General features: G+C 36.2%; 6 protein-coding genes across 10 annotated transcripts in view; 3 read left to right on the forward strand and 3 right to left on the reverse strand.

Moving 5' to 3' along the window:
• Positions 1-522: 522 nt before the first annotated feature.
• On the forward strand, positions 523-3,873 carry LOC116852825 (WW domain-containing oxidoreductase-like). Of its 2 annotated transcripts, none has more exons than XM_032833528.1 (8): positions 523-541; positions 724-845; positions 992-1,056; positions 1,475-1,711; positions 1,788-1,983; positions 2,141-2,326; positions 2,418-2,673; positions 2,770-3,873. In XM_032833528.1, the coding sequence occupies exons 2-8, from the start codon at positions 751-753 to the stop codon at positions 3,004-3,006; spliced, it is 1,272 nt and encodes a 423-aa protein (XP_032689419.1). In that variant the 5' UTR covers positions 523-541; positions 724-750; the 3' UTR covers positions 3,007-3,873. The 2 variants fall into 2 exon arrangements, with proteins under 2 accessions (XP_032689419.1, XP_032689428.1); XM_032833537.1 differs by lacking the exon at positions 523-541 and adding an exon at positions 594-610.
• On the reverse strand, positions 3,871-5,751 carry LOC116852845 (39S ribosomal protein L15, mitochondrial). The gene is made up of 5 exons (XM_032833569.1): positions 5,184-5,751; positions 4,823-4,962; positions 4,589-4,754; positions 4,352-4,511; positions 3,871-4,243 (listed from the first exon to the last, which is right to left on the reverse strand). Exons 1-5 carry the CDS (start codon positions 5,283-5,285, stop codon positions 3,942-3,944), a joined length of 870 nt encoding a protein of 289 aa, XP_032689460.1. The 5' UTR covers positions 5,286-5,751; the 3' UTR covers positions 3,871-3,941.
• Positions 5,752-5,983: 232 nt separating this feature from the next.
• LOC116852817 (eukaryotic translation initiation factor 2-alpha kinase 1-like) lies at positions 5,984-9,773 on the forward strand. Of its 2 annotated transcripts, none has more exons than XM_032833518.1 (8): positions 5,984-6,557; positions 6,950-7,117; positions 7,229-7,385; positions 7,531-8,278; positions 8,399-8,575; positions 8,645-8,800; positions 8,893-9,030; positions 9,120-9,773. In XM_032833518.1, the coding sequence occupies exons 1-8, from the start codon at positions 6,446-6,448 to the stop codon at positions 9,339-9,341; spliced, it is 1,878 nt and encodes a 625-aa protein (XP_032689409.1). In that variant the 5' UTR covers positions 5,984-6,445; the 3' UTR covers positions 9,342-9,773. The 2 variants fall into 2 exon arrangements, with proteins under 2 accessions (XP_032689409.1, XP_032689402.1); XM_032833511.1 differs by having other exon boundaries at positions 5,988-6,557; positions 7,531-8,293; positions 9,120-9,742.
• A 19-nt stretch (positions 9,774-9,792) lies between these two features.
• On the reverse strand, positions 9,793-11,868 carry LOC116852835 (divergent protein kinase domain 2A-like). 2 transcript variants are annotated; one of them, XM_032833557.1, is made up of 5 exons: positions 11,749-11,868; positions 10,966-11,648; positions 10,484-10,784; positions 10,266-10,396; positions 9,793-10,153 (listed from the first exon to the last, which is right to left on the reverse strand). In XM_032833557.1, exons 2-5 carry the CDS (start codon positions 11,575-11,577, stop codon positions 9,965-9,967), a joined length of 1,233 nt encoding a protein of 410 aa, XP_032689448.1. In that variant the 5' UTR covers positions 11,578-11,648; positions 11,749-11,868; the 3' UTR covers positions 9,793-9,964. The 2 variants fall into 2 exon arrangements, with proteins under 2 accessions (XP_032689448.1, XP_032689439.1); XM_032833548.1 differs by having other exon boundaries at positions 10,966-11,846.
• A 1,069-nt stretch (positions 11,869-12,937) lies between these two features.
• On the forward strand, positions 12,938-18,120 carry LOC116853811 (transport and Golgi organization protein 6 homolog). The gene is made up of 8 exons (XM_032835055.1): positions 12,938-13,107; positions 13,382-13,484; positions 14,477-14,708; positions 14,795-15,331; positions 15,600-16,775; positions 16,916-17,120; positions 17,304-17,455; positions 17,541-18,120. The coding sequence occupies exons 1-8, from the start codon at positions 13,050-13,052 to the stop codon at positions 17,838-17,840; spliced, it is 2,763 nt and encodes a 920-aa protein (XP_032690946.1). The 5' UTR covers positions 12,938-13,049; the 3' UTR covers positions 17,841-18,120.
• Positions 14,628-22,408, reverse strand: part of LOC116853810 (rab3 GTPase-activating protein catalytic subunit) — a 35,733-nt gene continuing 27,952 nt past the window's right edge. The window contains exons 7-14 of one of the 2 annotated variants that reach the window (XM_032835053.1): positions 21,183-21,240; positions 20,992-21,082; positions 20,755-20,917; positions 19,917-20,097; positions 19,741-19,840; positions 19,020-19,339; positions 18,718-18,921; positions 14,628-18,627 (exon numbers count right to left, since the gene is read on the reverse strand). In XM_032835053.1, coding sequence (XP_032690944.1) covers positions 18,400-18,627; positions 18,718-18,921; positions 19,020-19,339; positions 19,741-19,840; positions 19,917-20,097; positions 20,755-20,917; positions 20,992-21,082; positions 21,183-21,240 — 1,345 coding nt within the window. In that variant the 3' untranslated portion in view covers positions 14,628-18,399. The remainder of the gene's footprint in view (positions 18,628-18,717; positions 18,922-19,019; positions 19,340-19,740; positions 19,841-19,916; positions 20,098-20,754; positions 20,918-20,991; positions 21,083-21,182; positions 21,241-22,408) is intronic. The other variant, XM_032835054.1, reaches the window with a different exon arrangement.

Raw genomic sequence — 22,408 nt, forward strand, 5'->3', positions numbered from 1 at the left:
AGTTTAAAACAGAATGAGAGGTTTGAATTATCTCTGATGCTCTCTCACTTTATCGTACAGCAAATTTGTCTAAAAGAAAAACAAAGTAAGTATATAATTTAACTATTAGTTTATCATGAGATCGGAAAAATTGGTCTTTAAGGTAGTAATAAATTCAACAATGGGTCAGATATATTTTTACAGCCATTGATGTAGCTAGTAATACCAGAATAAAGGCCGGTATTCATAGTTGAATCTTATCTCAAGCCGTCTTAAGTAATGTCTTAAGATACAAATACCGCTCTGTGATTGGTTCATGACATCTTAAGACAGTACTTAAGATGATCTTAAATATAAGATCGGACTATGAATACCGGCCAAAAACACGGCTCCATCCGAAAACAAATGGAGAGAATATATATCAATAAGGGTGCGTTCGGAGAGCTCGCTATCAGCGTTACATGTCATTCTATATATATCTTGTATATCTAAGGAACGATAAAGGTAGAAGAACGCAGTAGCGTTGGTAACATGCTCTTCGAACGCACCTCAAGAGAACCGCGTATGTGTGATCTCGATTTTTTCGCAATTGAACGACTGATAGCTCACACGTATATGGTTCTCTTGTCGTGTGTGTACCCCCTCCATTTATTTTCGGATGGAGTCGTGTTTTCATTCTAGCATCACTTCGTAGCCCGCGAATGCTTTAACAAGTTAAGGCTGGTTAGCTTGTTTTGATTTCAGGAACGAAAGGAGGTTAGAATTCCTAGGATGGTGGGTGTTTTGAATGAGTCTGACAGCGAGGACGAATTACCACCGGGGTGGGAAGAACGGACGACATTGGATGGGAATGTTTATTACGTGAAGTAAATATATTGTCTTTCTGACCTCCTGTTTTCGTGTTAAGTTTATAACGTTTCTCTTGACCTTCACAAGCGATCAAAGATCACTTTGATTTGAAATTTATATTACGTATCACTACTCGGTCACGCACTACAATACCGTTTTGTAGTCATTATACCAAGGGCACTCAATGGACCCATCCTAGAACCGGCCGTAAGAAGATCGTCGATGGAGGTATTTGATATTCATATTTACTTACGTTCTTTTATTCGGCAATAATTCACGTTAATTCTTTACGTGTATTCTCTCACGGATAGTAGTCTATTTGTTAACATAAGGCTGTTTCAACTTTTATAAAATAGTATGTATGTGAAGGTAAATTATTCTAATTGAGATAATAACCTTATATATAATTATTGAACACTAAATGCGTAAAGAAAATTGTCATAATTACTAGAAACAAAAATTACATTTTATAAACAATTTGTAGTTTATATAACTTTTACAAAAATATAAGATCTTATCCAAATTGATTATTGTATTGTTATATCAAAAAAAGCTGACTATATCTCAAGACTATTTAGGAGCATAACAAATTAACAATTAATTATACAAAATTTATTTATATAAATTTAAAATTAAATTTTTTCAGATTTACCAACTGGATGGGAGAGATGTGTATCAGATGATGGTAAAGTTTTATTTGTCGACCATAAAAACCGTACAACAACCTATACTGATCCAAGATTAGCATTTGCTACTGAATATAGAGATATGTCTCAGCCAGTACGACAGAGGTTTGACGGCAGTAGCACAGCTCTGGCAGTATTATATGGCCGAGATTTACGTGATAAGATTGCTCTTGTCACAGGAGCCAACACAGGCATTGGTAAATGACCTTCACTATTATAATACAACAATTATCTTTACAGTTTAACTAATTAGTGAGGAAATTTTTGACACAGGATATGAGGTAGCTAGATCTTTAGCTCTGCATGGCTGCAATGTGATATTAGCCTGTAGAGATACAGAGAAAGCTAACGAAGCAATAAGACGCATAAAATGTGAGAAGGAGAATATAAATTGCAGAGTACTAAAATTAGACTTATCATCATTGCACAGTGTGCAAGAAGCTGCAGAGGAGTTTAGGAAGTCGTTCAAGTAATTTCATTATTATATGTTATATAAATTCTGTGAGATTATACAGGCTTTTAAGGATGTTATATAATTAACCTTCCTTTATTGTATAATGAAATAATACTTGTCTTTCAGGATAACAATGAAAATCGTATAATAAGATAATATTTATCTCTTTCAGAAGTCTTGATATTCTTATACTAAACGCTGGTGTGTTCGGGATACCATATCAACTCACAAATGATGGTTACGAGACAACGTTCCAAGTCAATCATTTGTCGCAGTTTTTTCTCACACTCTTGTTAGAACATTCCATACAAAAAGCTAGTAATCCTAGAATTGTAATAGTTTCAAGCGAATCGCACAGGTAATAAATTGCATGTTTTCGTCGTGTCAATTGAATGTAAAACCAAATTATACTCTGATCATTTTGTAATCAGACATACTTTGTAATGCAGATTTTCAACGATACGAAACCCAGAAGACCTTCAGCAGTCGAGACTGTCTCCGCCACCGCACAAGTACTGGGCAATGGGTGCATATAACGATTCGAAGCTCTGTAATGTTATGTTCGCGCAAGAACTAGCGCATCGCTGGCCCAATGTAGGTGTGTTCTCCTGTCATCCCGGTAACCTGGTGTCTTCGTCTCTATCGCGTTACTGGTGGCTGTATCGAGTGCTGTTCTTATTGGGACGACCATTCACAAAATCGTTGGTATGGAAAATGCTTTTTGACTGTTCTTGACTTTACTTGCTAATATAAAATATATATAAGTAATATTAATGAGAAATCGCATAAAATACATTGCAGCAACAAGCAGCGAGCACGTCGGTATTCTGCGCTACGGCGCCCGAGCTGGACGGTGTAACGGGTGGCTACTTCAACAATTGTTACCGTTGCTCCCCGTCAAGTGCGTCACTGACTCGCGCACTAAGTACGCGATTGTGGGATCTCAGTCAGGAAATGATAATCGATGTTACAGATATGACCTGGAATCAGGATTGTATGAAGGGAGATAGATCGTTGGATATTAGTCTCTATTGTTGATAATAATTTTTGCTTTTAAGGCTCTTAGTTCACGAATCACATTGATTTATAAAATTTAGAAAGGAGAATTCCTACAAATCTTATCCTTGTGTTATATGTCAAATTTAATTAGTCAATTGAAGCAATATAATTTTAATCAGCAGCATAGATTAATCAATTTTGTGAGGCATTCTTTTTTTTGTTAGTCTTAATTCATCTTATTTCTTTTATCTTCAATATGTTATTATTCGATATGATTAATTTATATGCCCAGGCTGACTGATTAGTCAGCTGAGTTAGCCGAGAATTCCGCGTTGACAATGGCGACATGATTGTAAACAGCAAAATGATAAACCATTAGGTTCACAAAATGCAGACTATTGCAATAAGTTAGAGTGAAAGAAAGTATACTTGTTTCTTTCTAACTTCGCGCTAATGCAAAATTCATCGAAAACGAACAATCTAATGTAAATGGATAACCAATTTTTTTTCTGTAAGCTACAGCATTATTACTATAATGTGTGCATGTCACATGTGATACAATTGTGCTCCGGATATTGCATTTATTGTGATATATAATGCATATAAATAGTTATTCGGTCATATTCGGTACCAAGTCATACAACCGATTTTTTTTGTCAAAACAAGGCGATTTGTCACATTTTACGTAATTTTATGTAATAAGACGGTAAAAGAGGAGTATCCGGAGCATTTCACAAGTGTGTAGTGTGTCTACAACTTTAATCTGCTCTCATTCTCTATGCTTCATTCGATATCGTCGACCAAGTTCTCCACCGAAATGAATGAAATTTTGGATCAACTTGATATTTAATCGTGTATTTTTTATAACGTGTTCATTAATCGTCAGAAATAAAAAGATTTAAACACTGTGATATAAGCATCATTTATTAGGTCTAATCTAATTACATGCATTATGTTTAACTGTACAAAATGTTTTAACTCGCATAAAATTCTTTCAGATATTCAGCTTTAGGTTTCAATATAGCTTTATCTCTAAGGCTAACTACCCATCCTGGTTCCAAACCATAAAACAATTGCCGCGGATCTTTGCGTTCGCACAACATCTCGTAATCGGGATCGTCCTCGATTTTTGTTAATTCATAGCCGTATTTTTGCGCAAGCACCAGACGTTCTTGAGAGACTTTCTCAGGATCCGCTAAGTATCCTCTTGTAGCAGGACTGGAATAATATTCAAGACAGTCTGTCGGTGGCAAAAATCTACGAGGTATTGGCTCACCTATACAAATCACAAGGATAATTATATACAGAAGAATTTATGTTTATCGAGAATAAGATCATTTTGCACAACTGTTTTTACAAAAATGTTTTTTGGTCTGTAAATTACCTTTGCTGAAAAACTTCTCTGTATTCTTTATGGCATGAAGGCAATGCATATCATAATAAGCAGTTGTAATCACACCACCATTTCTCTCAATTGCTGCGATTACAGGCTCACTAGCCCACTGTACCTCTATATTTACTTTTGCTTTGAAATTATGTACACCCTTCAAATAGAGTTTTCATATTATTAAACATTAGGTTTCTTCATTCATACATTAAATAAAAAATTACAAAGCATTACCTCATCTGTTAAGTGAATGCCTGAGTGTTTCCAATTTATATTAAGATCATACAGGCCAGTGTTTATCACAGAAACAAGATCAATTGGTTTAGTAGGATCCAGCCGATTTGTATCAATGTATAATTGCAGATTTCCCAAAGAAAGTGGTGGATATTCTCGCCTCAAGCTAAAACCATAAAACATTAGTCATTCAATAATTGACTCTTATAAAATATCTGAATCAATAAAACTTACTGATGGCCCTTGTAGTAAGGTTCTTTGCCAAATCTTAAATAGAAAGGGGCATTTCCAGTCTCGTAACCCAAACGTATGAAAGTCATCCTCTTGTTTCCACAACCATGTTTATTACCACCATGTTGTCCTCTGCCACGTTTCTACATAAAAATGACAAACGGGAAGACTGTGAAATTTTAATTTCATTTTAGAAAATAAGTATTATTTTGATACTGCTTTATTGAATGTGCACATACATATAAGATTATGAAACGTTAATCCTGTGTCATGAAATGATATCAAATATATGATTAACTTATATAAATTTTTAGAGTCTGACAAATTATAAAATATCTTATTTTCTAAATTCGTAAGATCTTACTCTCTCCTTTCGGCCGGGATTATCTCTGATGTTCATTAACGTCACCCTAGGTAAGACTCGTAGCATTGACAATGCTAAATCCTTCCCTTGTTTTCCAGCCATGCCGCAACGTGTGTAGTCAATTATTAAATCTTCAACAATCAACTTGTATTCACTTTAAATAAATACTAAACTTCTTGCAACGTAACCTAACCTAAAATATTTGGTCTGCTTTTTTACAACTCTCTCGCTCTCTCTCTTTCTCTCTCTTTCTCTCTCTGGTTGCAGGCCTATTTCGGCGGCTCTTTCATTAATTACAAGATAATATGAGGGGAATCCTCGGAAGAAACGCCGAGGCACGTTCCAAAAAAATCACGGTCCGAACGTGTTCAAACACATCTCAACGTCACGACGATTGAGCTTCTCTCTCTCTTTTTGATGCAGGCCTGTACTCAGGGTACGGTCCAGTAAGCACTACAAATGCTTTGTAACGTTTTTACTTCTTTCTCTTTTTTCACCGGAATCCGAGAAATAGAACAAGAAAATATGGCCGGTATTCATAGTTCGATCTTATATTTAAGATTATCTTAAGTACTGTCTTAAGATGTCATGAATCAATCACAGAGTCGTATTCGCATCTTAAGGCACTACTTAAGACGGTTTTGAAATAAAATTCGACTATGAATACTGGTCTATGGCCATATTCTGAATCCTCTTTTATCGATAAAAGTAACTCTTATCGATAAAAAAAAGCCTCTTTTAGAGGCACTTTTATAGATAAAAGAGGATTCAGAATATGGGCCATAGAATTTACAGTTCATGTCTCGCTACCGAAGAAGGTGTTCTCTTTGGAAAGAAGTGTCTCACCTACCATTGATATATACTATTTGACTATTGGTCTGTTCCTTTCGGCTGCACTGAACTGATGCAATAAATTAGAATAAGACAAATATATTTTTTCTCACTCTAACCTATTGCACCAGTTCAGCGTGCAGTCGAAAAGAACAGACCATATATTTCTGAAGATTCTCGAAAGTTCCGGGACGTTTGCGCTGATATTTAAACGGTCTTAGCATTGAGATATCTATAGTATCATGAAGATTCTTTTAAAAAGCCGGCAACTATATCTTTACTCAATGCGTTATTTAAATCTACAATATAATAACCGAAACAAGATCTCGGTAAAACGAACAGTCAGCGAAATTTGTAATGTAGTTGCCGTCCGTCAACCAACGCTGGCAGAAGTCACAAAGCTACTATAATTTGATTTTATGTAATTTGTCATGGCAAATATTCAAGACGAAGGGTCGACTGATCAAGGGATGACGCAAGAGGACGCAAATGAAACGGATCATCCTTGGAGTACCCTGGAAACAATCACTACATTTGACCGGGGTATATTGCAATATGATACGAATATTTTAACGCGGGTTATCCTGCGTTTTTTGAATTATCCGTAAAGTTAATAATAATTTTTTTTAACAAAAGAACCACTTTTACTCATTTGAATTACTTGTATTATTTATTATTACATTGTATTAAAAGGTGCATTATTTCGAGATCTATATGATATAGAAAACAGGAATAAATGTTACTGATAGAAAAATTTCAAATGATTTGTTTACATATGACAATGCGAAATATTTTAATGATAATTTTTTTATTACTTTTGTTCTGTCTTGTATTTATAATCAGAAGTTTAAGTAGATTTAAAATTTCTACAGATTTAATATATAAATTCAGAGAATTTAAAATTTGAGTTACACCCAATTGTTTTATGCAAATAGGTAACGATGTAACGCCAACACTCTGTCTAGATAATATTAGGGAAAGTCAAGACAATAAACAAGTCGTACAAGTAACACCTCCCAATAGCATGCTAATTATATCACTCATACAACAATTATGTACCATGATCGAAGAAGATACTGTACGCAGAAATCAATTGTATTATGGTAATTTATATTTAACTTGTTTTAAAATATATATGTTTTTATATACATCATACATATATATTATACACAGAGAAAGAATTCTATTAACAGAGATTGTTATCTGTTCTGCAGCTCTCTGTGATAAAATGCATGAATTACAATTAATTGATCATTCTTACAATATGATGGAGTTGGAGTCACTGAGGGGACAATATCAACGTGCTCTTCATCATTTATTCATGATTGCACGTGCCTCAACTGGGAACGAAAATATTTTACGTACACCTAGGTATCATAACACCTTATCTAATCTCTCTAAAGTGGTTCTATCTCTAAAGAGATCTTACTAATAATAAAACCCTCCTTTAAATACTTCTTTAAATTTTTCCAGATATTACAATCAAGTCTATATTAATATTTACTTTTGTATGCAGCTATCTAACATCGGAATTTTCTCGTTATCTTCGGGAATTTCAAGAAATTGAATTTATTGCCAGTGGAGGATTTGGTCAAGTCTTTAAAGCCCTACATCGTCTTGATGGTATCGAATATGCAATCAAGAAGATCGTTGTACTTTCAAGTCGTTTGAAAACTATAACGCACTATCTAGAGGAAGTAAAAACTTTGGCTAAGTTGGATCATCCAAATATTGTTCGATACAAAGTAGCTTGGATTGAGCCGTCGTTGCCATCATCCTTTGTTTCAAGTATGCCATCAACAGAACAAAGATCATATATATCGGAATACATGAAAGATTCAAAATCGGAAAAGTTGCAGTCTGACGAAACTTCATCTAATAATAATACAAGTAAATCAAATTTTAATAAAGCAAAAGACAGTAGCAGGCAAGATATACTTTTTGATGATGAAGCAAGCTACACATCTACTAAACTGAGCAGCGAACAGAAAAATAAAGTGAGTGATAGTGCTAGTAGACACGATACTATTATTGGTAGATTCCATGAACTCAATTCGTTGACTAATATGGGAAAACGGATAACAGAGAAAAGTATTACGCAAGAATGTGCGGACGAGAATTCGTACATAGTATCTTTCAGAAATAGCAAAAATAGTGAAACTGAAGGTCAAGCAAAGTATTCTAATGCTACATATTCTAGTGATTCACATGAAGAATCCTCTAACCATCGAGAAGTGTGCACGTACTTTTCCACCTCTAACGGAGTGAGAATAAGCAATGTACATTTAAAAAAAAATTATATCTTAGTATATATTATAACATATTATTGCAAGATATATTGTATATTAATATATCTTAATATTTATCTCACTTTGTGTATATAGAATCAACAGTACATGACATTGTACATTCAAATGGCTCTATATGAACAAACACTCAAACAATGGATGGACGAGAGAACCAATGTAACACCTCTCCCAGTAGTTAGGACAGTGCTCAAACAAATTGTTTGTGGTCTCGACTATATTCACTCACAAGGAATCATACATCACGATATAAAGGTAGATGCATCTCTCTTTACTTTATATATCATGTTCTTAAATCTAATAGGACACGTTCCATTGTTGCAGCCAAGCAACATATTCATTATGACAACAGGATCACTTCAGATTCATTTAGGTGACTTTGGCTTAGCTTGTTCATTACACAAAAAAAATCATGATTCAGTGATTGGCACTCAAATGTATGCGGCACCGGAACAACTGCAGGGAAAATGTGACACGAAAGTAAGTGATGGAAAGCAGAAAACACCTGATTTATGGTATTTTTATTAGTATATTAATATTTAGATATATTTTGACATTCTTTATATTTTCAGAGTGACATATACAGTACAGGAATCATTCTTACGGAGCTGTTGATTCTAACGCAAACGCAAATGGAATTAATTTCTATAATCAATTCCTTAAAGCAAGGCGACATACCTGAAGATCTCAGCACTGAACGACATAAATGGGTAAGTATACGCATGTGTGTGTGTGTGTCTCCTTGTAAGTATACATATATAGCCGTCACATTTGAAGGAATCTTTTGTCTTCTATTTAGGCACAACTGATTATGCAATTGATAAAAGAGGATCCCGTCAAACGACCGTCTGCGAAACAGCTTCTTCAAGATTTACACGAAGAAAAGGATATCACGATAACTGATTTGAAAAATAATCTTCTTGACAAAGATAACACAATTCAAGAATTACAGAAAGAAATGGCATTACTGAAAGAAAAAGTTAGAAAACTGGAAATATCGTCAAAAAGTACAGTACAATAGACTTATGTTAAAATAGTTAGTAAACATTTTATCATATGACATTGATAAGACTGTAACATAAAATTTCGTCCTTCGAGTAATCTCTATACGATAAGACATACTATCGATATCATAAATTCCTATGTATATATATAACAATTTTAATTGTATATAATATAGAATACAATCAAACTGTGTGATCAGATTGTATGTGAAATCAGACTAAAATAATATAGTAATGAAATATTAAGATTATATCGAGTATAAAAGGGCCACATCATAATATCTCCAATAATTTGTATTATTATTTTTTACTAATTTTTATTTTTATCATTTTACTATTATATTCTTAATATAAATGTTACATATATATAATATTACAAATGCAAATGTTTTTTATTATATTTATTAAAATATATACAATAATCTATATTATATTTTTAACTCACTAACGTTATTTAATATATTCTATGAGTACATAATAGTTGTCATTAGTTTATCGCTAACTGAAAAATATTAATAAAAATCAAAATAACAAAACAGAAAGAATACTGCAGGTGTTCTTTTTATAATCTTCCCCATATATATTCAATTTTGATTCAAATTCTTTTTAATCAATTTAACTTTAGATTCACGCGATGAGATCATTTTTTCAATAATGTGTCCAAAGATGCCTTGAGTTGCTGGCCGAAAATTATTCTAGAATCGTTCGAGGTAGGAAGAGCACACTGTTGCAACAGATATTCGATATTTGCAGATTGCCATTGAATGTCGACAGGTATGTCGTGAAGAAACCCAGGAAATGAGTTTTCATTTCCTAAACCTAATAGGAGCTGCAATTTTATATTTTTATCTTAAGATATACTTAATATACAATGACACAATGTAAGATGTGTGTATTATTTTATATATATATATATATAGTACAATAAAATCATATACTACCTGACAAATCACATAATAATTGTGATCACTCAGATAATGATTACAAATCTCCTTAGGAGAAAATGCAGAGCAATTAGGACAATCAAGATGCATTCTGTTTTCCTGCAATGCATGCCATTCCTCTGATTTTTCTGCAAATGAATATCATCATACAAATATGTGATTGTATATTTACTTTATAATTTTAATTATAAGTGATTGCATAAAAAGCTTTTTACTTTTTGGAGAGATATTTTTGTCAACAATAATGATATGTTCTAAATCAATAAATTTGGCTTCATCATTGTGATCAACTGCAATATTATCAGCTGTTACATCTGTTAAATAAAAGCTGAAATTTTCGTTCTTAAAAGTAAACATATAAGCAGCATTTAAAAGACTTGAGGCTATTCTTGCTCTTTGTATCCAAGGTTTATCAAAATAATCTGCAAGAGTTAATCCAACATGTTCCGCTATAATAATTCGACCACATGCTCCAAAATATTTTGGCACTGGCCAACCATTTTCAGCAGGTAATATCTAGAAAAAATAATAATATAGAAAATAATAATAATTTAGAATGTATATAACTGTGCCATTTTTTCTTCAGAGTATATATTTGTAAAAATTAATTAGAATCTTAGATGATTAGCTGACTTCTTGCATTGAAAATAGATAATAGAACAGGATCAGATAGTTTTTATATCTATTTATGATTTACCTGCAGGATTAGTGGTTCTGGATTTATAGAAACCAATGTCCAAAGATTAATTAAATATTCTATGGGATTAGTATGCTTATAGTTGAGATATATATTGTGAAATAAATCATCTATATGTCGCGTTGTTGGACAAAGTCTCAAGCGACTAGAATCATCTTCAGAGAAATCAGAGGTAATTATCTTTTTGATAAGATCGTTAAAATCTGCTATATGTCTGTTTAATTTCTTCTTGGAGACATTTGAGCAAGGATATTCCAAGTAGAATTTCTTACAATACACAATGTCAAATGCTTCCAATTCCGAAGGTGGCGCTAATTTTTTCAATACTACCTTGTTCTGATTGTATGCACCAAAAAACACACTTTCAGTTCCATACAAATAAAATAATATTGTACTAATACGCCATGAAATATTTATTTTGTGAACATTGTGGCACACAGAAGCTCCATAACAAGCTGGGCATTTATGTATTTCCGCTAATTGTGTTACAGAAGGATATAGATATTGTGTAACTACATTTTTCATTAAGAGAAGAGTGCAAGAAATTCCAATAAACAATAATAATTTCCATTTCTTAAATTTAAAGATATTATACGCGTAGTGTAGAATCATGAACCGGTATCGTTAGCAAACTATGATGAAATTTCCTCTTTTTTTGACTGACAGGAACGCAGCGACCGTTTCTGAAATGTCATTCACTCAAAAATAAGAAAATTTAATATATTATTATTTAAAGGATGTTTATCTTCTTTTTTATTCATGCTATTTATATTCATTACACACTCTTAAAATCCAAGAAAATGATTGATTCTTGAATATTCTCGGGTTCTCTAAAATATATGATAAAATTACTCCATCTTAGTTCAGATTCAGAGATAAAGATAGAAGATATCGTAAGAGAAGAATCGATATCCAAACAATCGAAAATCGATTTTAGATGAACTTATTTCAGAGGGCGCTACAAGTACAGCTGTTTTCAAATATATGGGAGCGCAATCCATTAAACGCTACAAATTTATAGCGCAGGATAGACCAATCATAGCTTCTTTTTAAGCTCTTCAAGTATTTGTAGCGTCTAATGGATTGCACCTCGAGTTTGAGGGTGCGATCCATTAAACGCTGTAGATACTTTGAAGCGTCGTAAAACTAATCATCGTTCCTCTTTAAGTGCTCCAAAGCGTTTGTGGCGTCTAATGGATCGCGTCCTGAATGTGGGACAATGGCCTGGTTTACATCGTGCACTTGATACGCGTACTAAATAGTAACTTTCTATTAGATAATCTTAATATCGACAATGCATATCAACAGTGACGCATTCTATCAATACAATACGTTTTGTTGATGAGTATTATACCAGCTTAATATACCGTTGTTTATATATATTATCGATATTAAGATTATCTAATAGAAAGTTACTATTTAATACGCGTATCAAGTGCACGACGTAAACCAAGCCATTATTGGTCCTTACTGTTAGATCTCTAACTTTAGACAAATTATATTGTGTGCATTCAGTAGACACAACGGTTATACAACGGTTGCGTAATTAGTTAACGTAATTGGTCTAAAGTTAGAGATCTAACAGTAAGGACCAATAATCACTGACCGCTCACTAATCAGTTATGTTTTCTGAACGCAGCCATTGACGAATTAGGGCTATCGCACACAAATTTACATAACTGCATATGCATAGCATAAGACCGTATGTACCAATGAGCATCGAGTATCAAGTCGCCATATTGGTGTTCGATGCTTAATATTCGATGCTCATTGGTCCATACGATCTTATGCTATGTATATGCAGTTATGTCAATTTGTGTGCGATAGCCCTTATGGCTTTCGCAGCCAGTGCGATGCGCGACGCGACACATGATATGCGACAGCGATATCCAATGAGCGTATTGGTATTCCGAAAAAGCTGTACGCTCATTGGATATCGCGCATCGCATATCGCGTGCGCGTCGCAAATCGCGCTGGCTGTGAGAGCCATTACTCACTTGTTGTGCAACCGTTGAGGTGTTGAGTTTGCTAAACGCACCCATCGTGTGATATTTCTGAGGGCGGTCTAAATAAATAATCCAAAAATGTGTATAAAGATAGCTCTCCACAAGATACTGTATACATTGACATCCAGCGATGACGGTAATTTTTTCAATAAAAAGAGTCGAGTTTTTTAATTCATTGATAGATCCATCGCATGCAATGTTTCGTTGTATTTACGCATCATGCGATAGATCCATCGATGAATTAAAAAACTCGCCTAAGATTCTATTAATCATAAATTAAATAAGTTTAAAGTATTTTAGGTCTCGATAAAATATATTCTTTTAGGTTAGGAAACTACTTTAGCAAGAAGAAAGATTTCTATCCAAAATCATATTTATATTTCACATTTTTAATAGAAAAATGTTTACAGATCGTCTCGAGGGTTTCGATGATAAGCTGGCACGAAAACTATGTGTGATAGCATCGTTAATCACAGATGAGATGAATATAAAGATAGAAGGAGAATCTATCCGGTAATGTATTGTTAAATTGGTAATTATAAAGTTTAGCACCACCACCTCAGATTTTGACGAAACTAGGCTCAATCAACGCGTTTTTTTTTTAAAAAGAAACAACTTTCCTCTAACAAAATCGTCGCTCTCTACTACGAAGCGAGATATTAATAGACAAATCTGAGCGCGTGTTAGGTTAGAAAATCTATCATACCGTCTATCTCTAGCTATGAGACTGAAGGGCTTTGCCCCGCACCGCGGCGGGATGGGAGTCGCAGTCTCATGTGCTTAAGCTAAAGAATGAATTTCTCACAAAAGACTATGGCTTCCACTCCGCCGTGGTGCGGGAGGTCTAGGGGGCAAAGCCCCCCAGTCACAGCTAGAAAAATTAAAGAAACTTTAAACCCATGCAAAAGAAATAATACACTCAATAGAAACAAATTTTTTTTTGATAATTATACAGGATAACGGACCACTCTCCGATTGACGGACCTTGACATTTGTTGTAGAGGTCATCCTCCTGAATAACTCTCAGGTTTTAGCCGTCGCTCATTATTTGTTAAAAAGTTATTGATGAAAGAAGTTCGAAAAATATATTACAATTTTTCGACACTGTGTATCGTTAACGAGTAATATTGAATAATAACTGCAATATCGAACAACTAGCGGGGGGGTGCGGGAGGCGCAGCCCCCCGCTAGTCGTTCGAGATTGCAGTACTTACTAACGAAAGATTCGTATCATTTTCGGAGTGACAGATTTCCTAACCTAGTGAGCTCTTAACTTTAACGCTAAATATCTCGTTTCGCGGAAGAGAGCGACGATTTTGTTAGAGGAAAAAGTTGTTTCTTTTTAAAAAAACGTCGATTGAGCCTAGTTTCGTCAAAATCGGAGGTAGTGCTAAACTTCATAATTACTGTTAAATTATTGTCTAGGATAATATAGAATTGAGAATAGGATATATTACAAGTTAATAGTCTGTATAGTTTTATAATATGTTGGTTCTTACCTATAGGTGGATATATTTACAAACATTGGTTTCTGTATTGAATAATATTATAAAAGCAAATATAACAAGTGATGATACAACATTCAGTGTACAACAGATCCGATCTCTGAAAGATGCAATAGGACTAATAGTTTCAATAGGGATTATACCTTGTCTAGAAAAAGGTGTAGGTATAGATATGGCAAAATTATGTCCTAAAGCTACAAAAATTCCACAAGAAAATCTAAGTTGTGTACAGGTGAGATTTTTTCTACTGAACAACAAACTCTATATTATGTAACTTATGGGTATATTATCTCTTTTTACATAAATTTTATCTTTCAGAGATACGAACGAATAAGATTTACAACCATTGCTCTCACAGATCTGTTTCACAATGAGAACTTACGACCAGCTATACTTTTATATCTCGGTACCATACTAGCATCTTTATTACAATTATCATTTGCCCCATTAATTAAGCCCAATGAGGAGGTTGAGCAAACATCAAATACCAAAAACTGTGATCAAGCACAATTTCGTATGACAGTGAAACGATATCAAGACTTATTGGGTCATCAAAAAGAATTTTATGTTAGATTAATTTTCTTGTTAAGTAGTTGTCCACAATATAAATGTATTCAAGAATTAATGATAATTCTTGGACAGCAAAAAACACCAAAATGGTTGCGCATATGTACACGAAATATTTTAGTTAGCAAAGTTACACAACCAGGTGGAGTATCGTCGTTAATCAACGCAATCTGTGGCGACGAATTGGATATAGGTGTGAACTGGCGTATGCTGGACGTGGTCCCCAAATTGTTAGCAATATCTCATGGAAAGAGCGAGGACGAGTATTACAGACTCGTGTGTCCACAGGTATGTGTATATGTATATACTGTATACTAAAATTAAAATATAAAATATATTGTGTAAAATATATTAAAATATATAGTATATTGCATGAAATTTACATTACATATTCCTATGAAAAATAAAATAAAACAGATCACATTGAGATTCGTGTCTTCTCGCTGCTGTCATTTTGATTTATTTTTAGAAGAATTTTTAGCATGTATCTTCCCATTCTGATGTCATCAACCAAGAGGTCTCCATTCCCAATTTCTTATTGAATATTTGTTTTTAGATTTTAGATCTACTCTCCTCGGATAAAATCAACCATGGTTCGACGATAGCGAACTGTTGTATCGCTACTCTACACGATAGCAAACCGCTCATTTGTCAAAAGTACATAATAGAACCCATGTGCGCACCTTTATTAACGACAGAGCCGTTCACCACAAGATCCGAAAAGGAAATAGAGCGGTGTGTAATAATGCTGGCAAAATGTTTTCTAGCTGAGGATGCAAAGTTCAAGCACCCACCTAGTAAACTCATTTTGCACGTCGCTACACCTTTATTTTGCCTATATAACAAAGCTCGTAAAAGCGCATGTATATTGAAGAAACATTTACAGCAGCTGTTATTGAAAATCCTTGAGAATGAGGCAAATCGACAAGAACTCTATTCTGCTTTTCTGGGGCACAACACGTCGGCAGGATTCGGAGATTACGTACTGCTGGAATTCGGGCCGACTGGTGGTATTGAGATCACTGGCTTGTGTGAAGATTTGAGATACACGGAACTAGCTGATACTGTTCACGATCTAGTATGCATCGCCAAGAACTTGTCGCCCAGTATATTCACTTACATATTAAATTTTTTGTCGAATACAAATCGGCAACGAGAAATGCTAGAAACAGAAGACGATCGAATAGAGCACATGGAGATGCAAATAGCAGCTTGTGTACTTCTCCAACCGTTAACCGATATGAATACCGTTCGCGAAGCACAAGCGAAAGAACCACAGTGGCTATTATCCTTTATAAAGTCCTTATTCACCAAATATACCGAAAAGCAACAAGGTGAAATGGAAGAGAGCGAGTGCGAGCTACTGTATCTCAGTTTGATGCTGATAAAAACTTTGGTTGACGAAAAAGCTAAGCTGGAGATTGATCTTTTCAAGGATTTCAGTGTGTTTTTGAAAAAGCACGTTAACTCAAGAATACCTATGCAGCTTAAATCGTTGATAAATGACGTGGTGAGATGTATCGAGACTTACGGCACATCTGAGAAGAAACGCTATCAAAATTTGTTGATAATAAATTCGACCTCGTCAGACAAATTCGACAAAGCTATAAAGGATCTCGCGGATCCATTAATTCCTGTCCAGGCGAACGGTCTCGTAACGCTCAGGAAATTGATCGAGAGTAAGGATCCCTTCACTGTTCAAAACAAAGGGATTATTCTTGGTCTGTTGCAGGTTCGTGTACTGATATAATTAGAAGATTTTCGGTTTAATTTGATTTAGAACTCTTGCGAATATTTAAGTAGATTGAAAATAACGTACATCGAATCGTCTACTTGCTTCTTTTGCGATTTATCTCACTTATTTGTTTGCAGACCAACATACAACATGAAGATTCATACATATATCTGGCATCTATCAATGGATTGTGTGCATTAGCAACTGCATTTCCGCACGAAATTATAGGGACATTAGTGCCAGAATATATAAACATGCCTAATCGTATAATAGGAACAGAAATAACCACTGAAACCAGAATCAAACTTGGTGAAATATTAATCAAAACAACGAGAGCCTTAGGTACATAGAAATCATTTTCTTATTGCTTACTCATAGAGATAATATCTTATAGATCATCTTTTTAGATAATAGAAGTTATTTTTACAAAAGTATTGATACCGTAGTACCAAAATAGGAATTACTGACGGCTAGAAAATAGCAATCAAACTAGAAACGCAGTAATCGAAATGATACATTTTGCAGGTGAAATGGGTGTGATGCATAAGAATATGTTAGTCAATGGCTTTTTGTGTGCCGTTCGCGACAAGGAACCTTTGATACGAGCTTCTGCTCTTTCTTGCTTAGGGGAACTTTGCAAAGTACTGAGCTTTCGACTGACAAACGTTCTTACCGAGGTACGTTTACAAATCTCACAGTCACAGGAAACAGCAGTCGAGAAAAAGACTTTCTAAAAATCCAATCTTTCGTTGATGTTTTCAGATTATTTACTGTATCGCGATGGTAGTGAAGTATGACAAAGCGCCTGAATGCCGACGCGCTGCCGTTCTAGTTGCTACGCTTCTATTTCGTGGCCTTGGCAAGGATACGTTGACTAGTCTCGGTGATGACTTGGTTACCTTATATCGCGCGCTGAAACACCTGCGCGATGAGGACATCGACCCGATATTGCAGCTGCACGCTCAATTAGCCTTGGAGGAAATCGATCTGATTGTAAAGGATTTTCTAACAAAACCGTGCAAATTCGAGAAGCAAATTTTCGTATTGGATCAGCCATGGTAGAATACTTTGATTCTCATTTGCTGTACAGTATTTTTGACACGCACACACACATATATATATATATATATATATATGTGTGTGTGTGTGTGTATATATATATATATAATATATATTTTTTTTTATGTACAATTCTCGCTTCTTGCTCCGCAATTTTACAGACTTTAAGAATGTTGTTCCTTGGTGCCATATAAACAATGTACATACTACACTTAATTAATCATCTAAATATTTTCAAGATCAATCAGTAGAAAATAAGATAAATAAATGTGATACAAACCAATGCCTGTATGCATCTCACGAACACATTCTGTTAAAAATGCGTAATACACAGCGAGACAACAGCGTCACGTTGTTACTCGTCACGTTTGTGTTTACATGAAACGAACGCGAAGTCGAAAGTTCCCGGATATATAGCGCAGATAAAATGCGGACGAGCATCGTCGAAGGAACAAAGAAAACAAAGATTATTTCACTAATCGTGGCCACCTATATATAGTCGCAGCAAACCCGTTTTACGAGGATTATATGAATTCTGATCAGGGATGAATTCTGGTCAGAACTACAAAAACGTCGTGTCTTCGGAGAAGAATCCGGCCAAACGAATGTAATCTCGTTTGAGGCAGGCGTATAGTCGCTGCGGCTGTGGTGTGGAGGCCGGTGAAGGTCGCGGTATTATCGCCCGCAGAATAAATTCCTTGGACGAGGGCTCAGGGAACGTTTTCTGCCGGCTGTCTCCCGCGGCTGCCGCGTCGTTATTGCCGCTGGTGGACGTCATCATGTGAGCGGCCTGAAACACGATCGAAACGTTTTGTGTTCTTTTTCATCGCGACACAATGAGTACAAATGTACGAGTCTGCACCGAGAAAAATTATCTCACCCTCTGAGCGTCGCGGAACATCGTCGTAATACGACTTGCGATGTCGCCCCTGGAACCACCAGGTACGTTCACTTCCTTGCCCCGCATAAGCTGGATCAAGAAAGATATGAATTCCTTGGAGTCGTTATTACCACCCAGCTTATGCTGCAAGGAATTGACTTGCGCAACCAGCGCTTCCACGCCTTCGATATCGCGCGTAATTTCCTAAAAGAAACCATTTGAAGTTGGAACATGTAAATCTATCAAGAAAAATTCATGTATATTTATAATTAAAGGTATATTTATAAGGTTCAGCAATATACCTCGTATAAGTTTAGCTTTTGATGAGTTGGTTTCGTTACGAATTGCAATCTATTGAGTATGCTCTGTGCCACGTCGGGCAGACTCGGTAGAGCCTCTTGCTTTTGCGAACTTAAAGTGTAGAGCGCCGCGTGCATTAGGGTCGGCAATAAGAGTTGTGCGACCTGGCCTATTCGCTTTGAGCACAAATAATGCAGAACCTTCTCCGCCTCCCGCGTGTCGTCGAACAGCCTCTTCTGCCGATGTGCAGGAACTGGTTGCGCCGATGCCCACGTTGTCGACCAAGGATTATCAGGAATCATCATTCGTGGCGACAAGTGGCCTACATATCGAAAATATTCGATATAACAAGTTTGTCATCAAGATAAATAAAAAAGGAAACCTCCCTGGGAATATTATTTTTTCAAGTAATATCCTGATCGACGAGACGCACATAAAGCTGCTCTTTACAACTGCCTTATGTCTTGGAAATATTTTTGTAAGTGACGCGCGTACAACCTTTCACATGTCTCCATTGTAGCCTGAAGCACAATAGAGCCTTTTCCAGCAAAAAATAATTGTACGAGAATCGTTGCAGCATTTCTTACGGTGAATCTTCGATTATCTAACCGAAGTACACGACACAATAATAATGCATGTGAAATTGCAGATGACGCGGGGATTATCGAAGGATATTTTTATAAACCCGAGCCGCTCCCTGTATATTGCAAAAACGATGCCGACCCTTTCCTTGTCCCCACTCGTCGAGCCCTTCGTCGTCGATCCAGTCCCTCGGAGAATACCATCGGATAAAGTCCTCCAGCACCGCGCCAGGATTCGCCGCCTACATCAAATTACAAGCAAAGTGAGGTGTCATCGTAAAGTACATCAGCGAGTTTAGAATCTATTGCTGTGCGCACCTTGAAGGACTCCATGTCGGACAACAGGGACGCGCTCATCATTCGCGCACGCATCTCGGAAGCGTACTTGTCGGTGCCGAGCTGCATCATCACCTGCGCGTCCTCCTCCAGCTGGTCCTCCGTTTTTGGAACGGGATCCTGCGTGACGGGTAGATAAAGAGGATCTCCGCTTTGAATCAGCCTACGCATCAATTCCCATCCCATTGAGTCACGAGGCAGTACACTTTCTCAGACATACTCCGCCGGCAAAGTAAGACTAACGTCATGTGTGATCTTATGGAGATAGTGATACTTGAAATTATGTACGACCGTTCCCATAAGTGTTGGTTAAAGCTAACGCACTCTTAACCAATCCTCTCTCTTTTTACTTCTGATTTTAGAGAGAAAGATGTTAGACTAATAATAATCAGCGTTATAACGTTTACCTAATCACAGAGGGAGAGAGAGAAGAGAAAGAAAGAATATTTACTATAAAATTCTCTCCGTGTATGAAAACGGTCTACATGGATATATCACACATCTACACAGAATTCCTAAGTCTTTATTATGTTTAAATTAAGTTAAATTCTATATTATGAATCTTTAACGTGAATGAAATTTCGATGCTTCGACACTCGTTCACTATAAAGCACTGATGAGGACCGACATCATGCGATACTTTCGCCAGAAATTTTCTGATGCTCCCGAGAGTCGGTAGTACTCGCAATGATACAATAAAATAAGAAATCGCCGTCTTCGATATTTAAGATTTCACGTTAAACCTCATGAGATAAACCTCGCGCGGTTTACGCGAATCCTTGCTAATTTGTGATTGTCACAGTGAAGCAGAAAAGTGCACCTGAGTGAAGGATGTTTAGCCAATCTTCCCGCGGGTTTGTTCCACAGCAGGTGCTTCGCCTTCAATTGCGTCCTCGTTGACGAAACCTCTTCATTCGCCAATTCCTCGCTCGAGCACTCGAAGAATTCCTCCTCCTCGGATTCTGCACAAGTCAAGCCGAGCTCTGCGGTCTCTCTGTTTCTCAGATTGCTCACATGTGTCAAGTGCAATTAAACGCGTTACGTATTGCAACTTTACCTGTCTCCTCGACGTCGTCGATCTCCATGCTCTGAGGTCTGTGCGCGTTCTCCTCTCTCGTCTTTTTCCTCGCTATGCAACAATTCATCATCTGCACGCGTGGAAATAGAAACAAAGGAGATTGTTACTCAAAGGAATGCACGCGGGAGTTACACACGAGATTACATCGAGTATTTGGTGAATTGATGTACCTGCAACTTTTGGTGCAGCAAACACGTGCGAACGGAATCCGGGAAGCCTGGTCCGACTCTGAAACGAGGTGAAACATACGGACGGTATAATTTCAGACTCGATTTTCCAGTCACGAGCACGTTTTACGTACACATCTCATTGATGGAAAAATGACGACGCGAGTGAACATATAAACGCGGCGTCTCCAAGAGACCTCTAGACTTCCAGTGCTCGCACGACGACGACGACGACGACGTCGAAATATTGCACGCTAGATTTAACAGACACGTTCTTTACGGTTGTCGCATCAATTTAGTAATTACCCGTCTTCCACACTCGCTCGTTAGGTTTTAAAGTACACAGTAACGGTATTCCGCGTATTCCGTATTCCCGTAGTCGACAAGTTACATCGTCGCGTTTTCTATCAGCGGATAGATATCTCGCTGTGCTAATTTCATCGATCGCGTCGGTGCCATTAAGATCGCCGACGCTATTCGAATGCATCCATATTTTATAGCCAATGGAGATTACATTTCTATTTCAGTTACTGCTTCCCTTTATTCTTTTTTCTATGTTAGCCACTACTTACGCGTAAGAACGCGAGGCGACAGCGCTTTTTGCAGGAGAGATCCGCGAAATTAATTGCGAACTTCAACTGATCGACTAAGACTTCAATTAATCGACTAAGAGTAACTGTATCTTCAAAATAATCGGTTGGCCGATCAAGTGTCCTGATGGAAAATCAAGTTAGAAGACAGACACAGCAGAATGCGAGAGCGAAGAGACGCAATTGCATCGGTGACGGAATACACGCAATGCGCTTACAAAATCTTGTCGCGTATAGCTGGCTCGACGAGGCGATAATGCTGGAGGAAGCAACAGGTGAGCGACGAGCTCGTCCGAGACTCCGAAACGTTTTATTGCCTAAGAAGAGGCACAGGGTGACGCGACTACGATTCTACAATCTAAAATTAACGCGGAACATCCTGCGAACAGCGAAACATGCAAAACACCGTACGCCACGGCAAAAAGCATGCATGAAGATTACTTAAAAAAAAAATGACGGAGGACAATACTCTTTTCTTCGTCTACACGAAGAAGATGCCTCTGCTGCTAATCATGGCTTGTTGAAAATGTATTTGTTGCTGCAACTAAAAATTTGTTGCTGTATATATATATATATATATATATATATATATATATATATATATATATATATATATATATATATATATATATATATATA

Source organism: Odontomachus brunneus, unplaced genomic scaffold (genome assembly GCF_010583005.1).
Source record: "Odontomachus brunneus isolate Ranch 3 - 2012 unplaced genomic scaffold, Obru_v1 Obru_scaffold_006, whole genome shotgun sequence".
NCBI classification, from domain to species: domain Eukaryota; kingdom Metazoa; phylum Arthropoda; class Insecta; order Hymenoptera; family Formicidae; genus Odontomachus; species Odontomachus brunneus.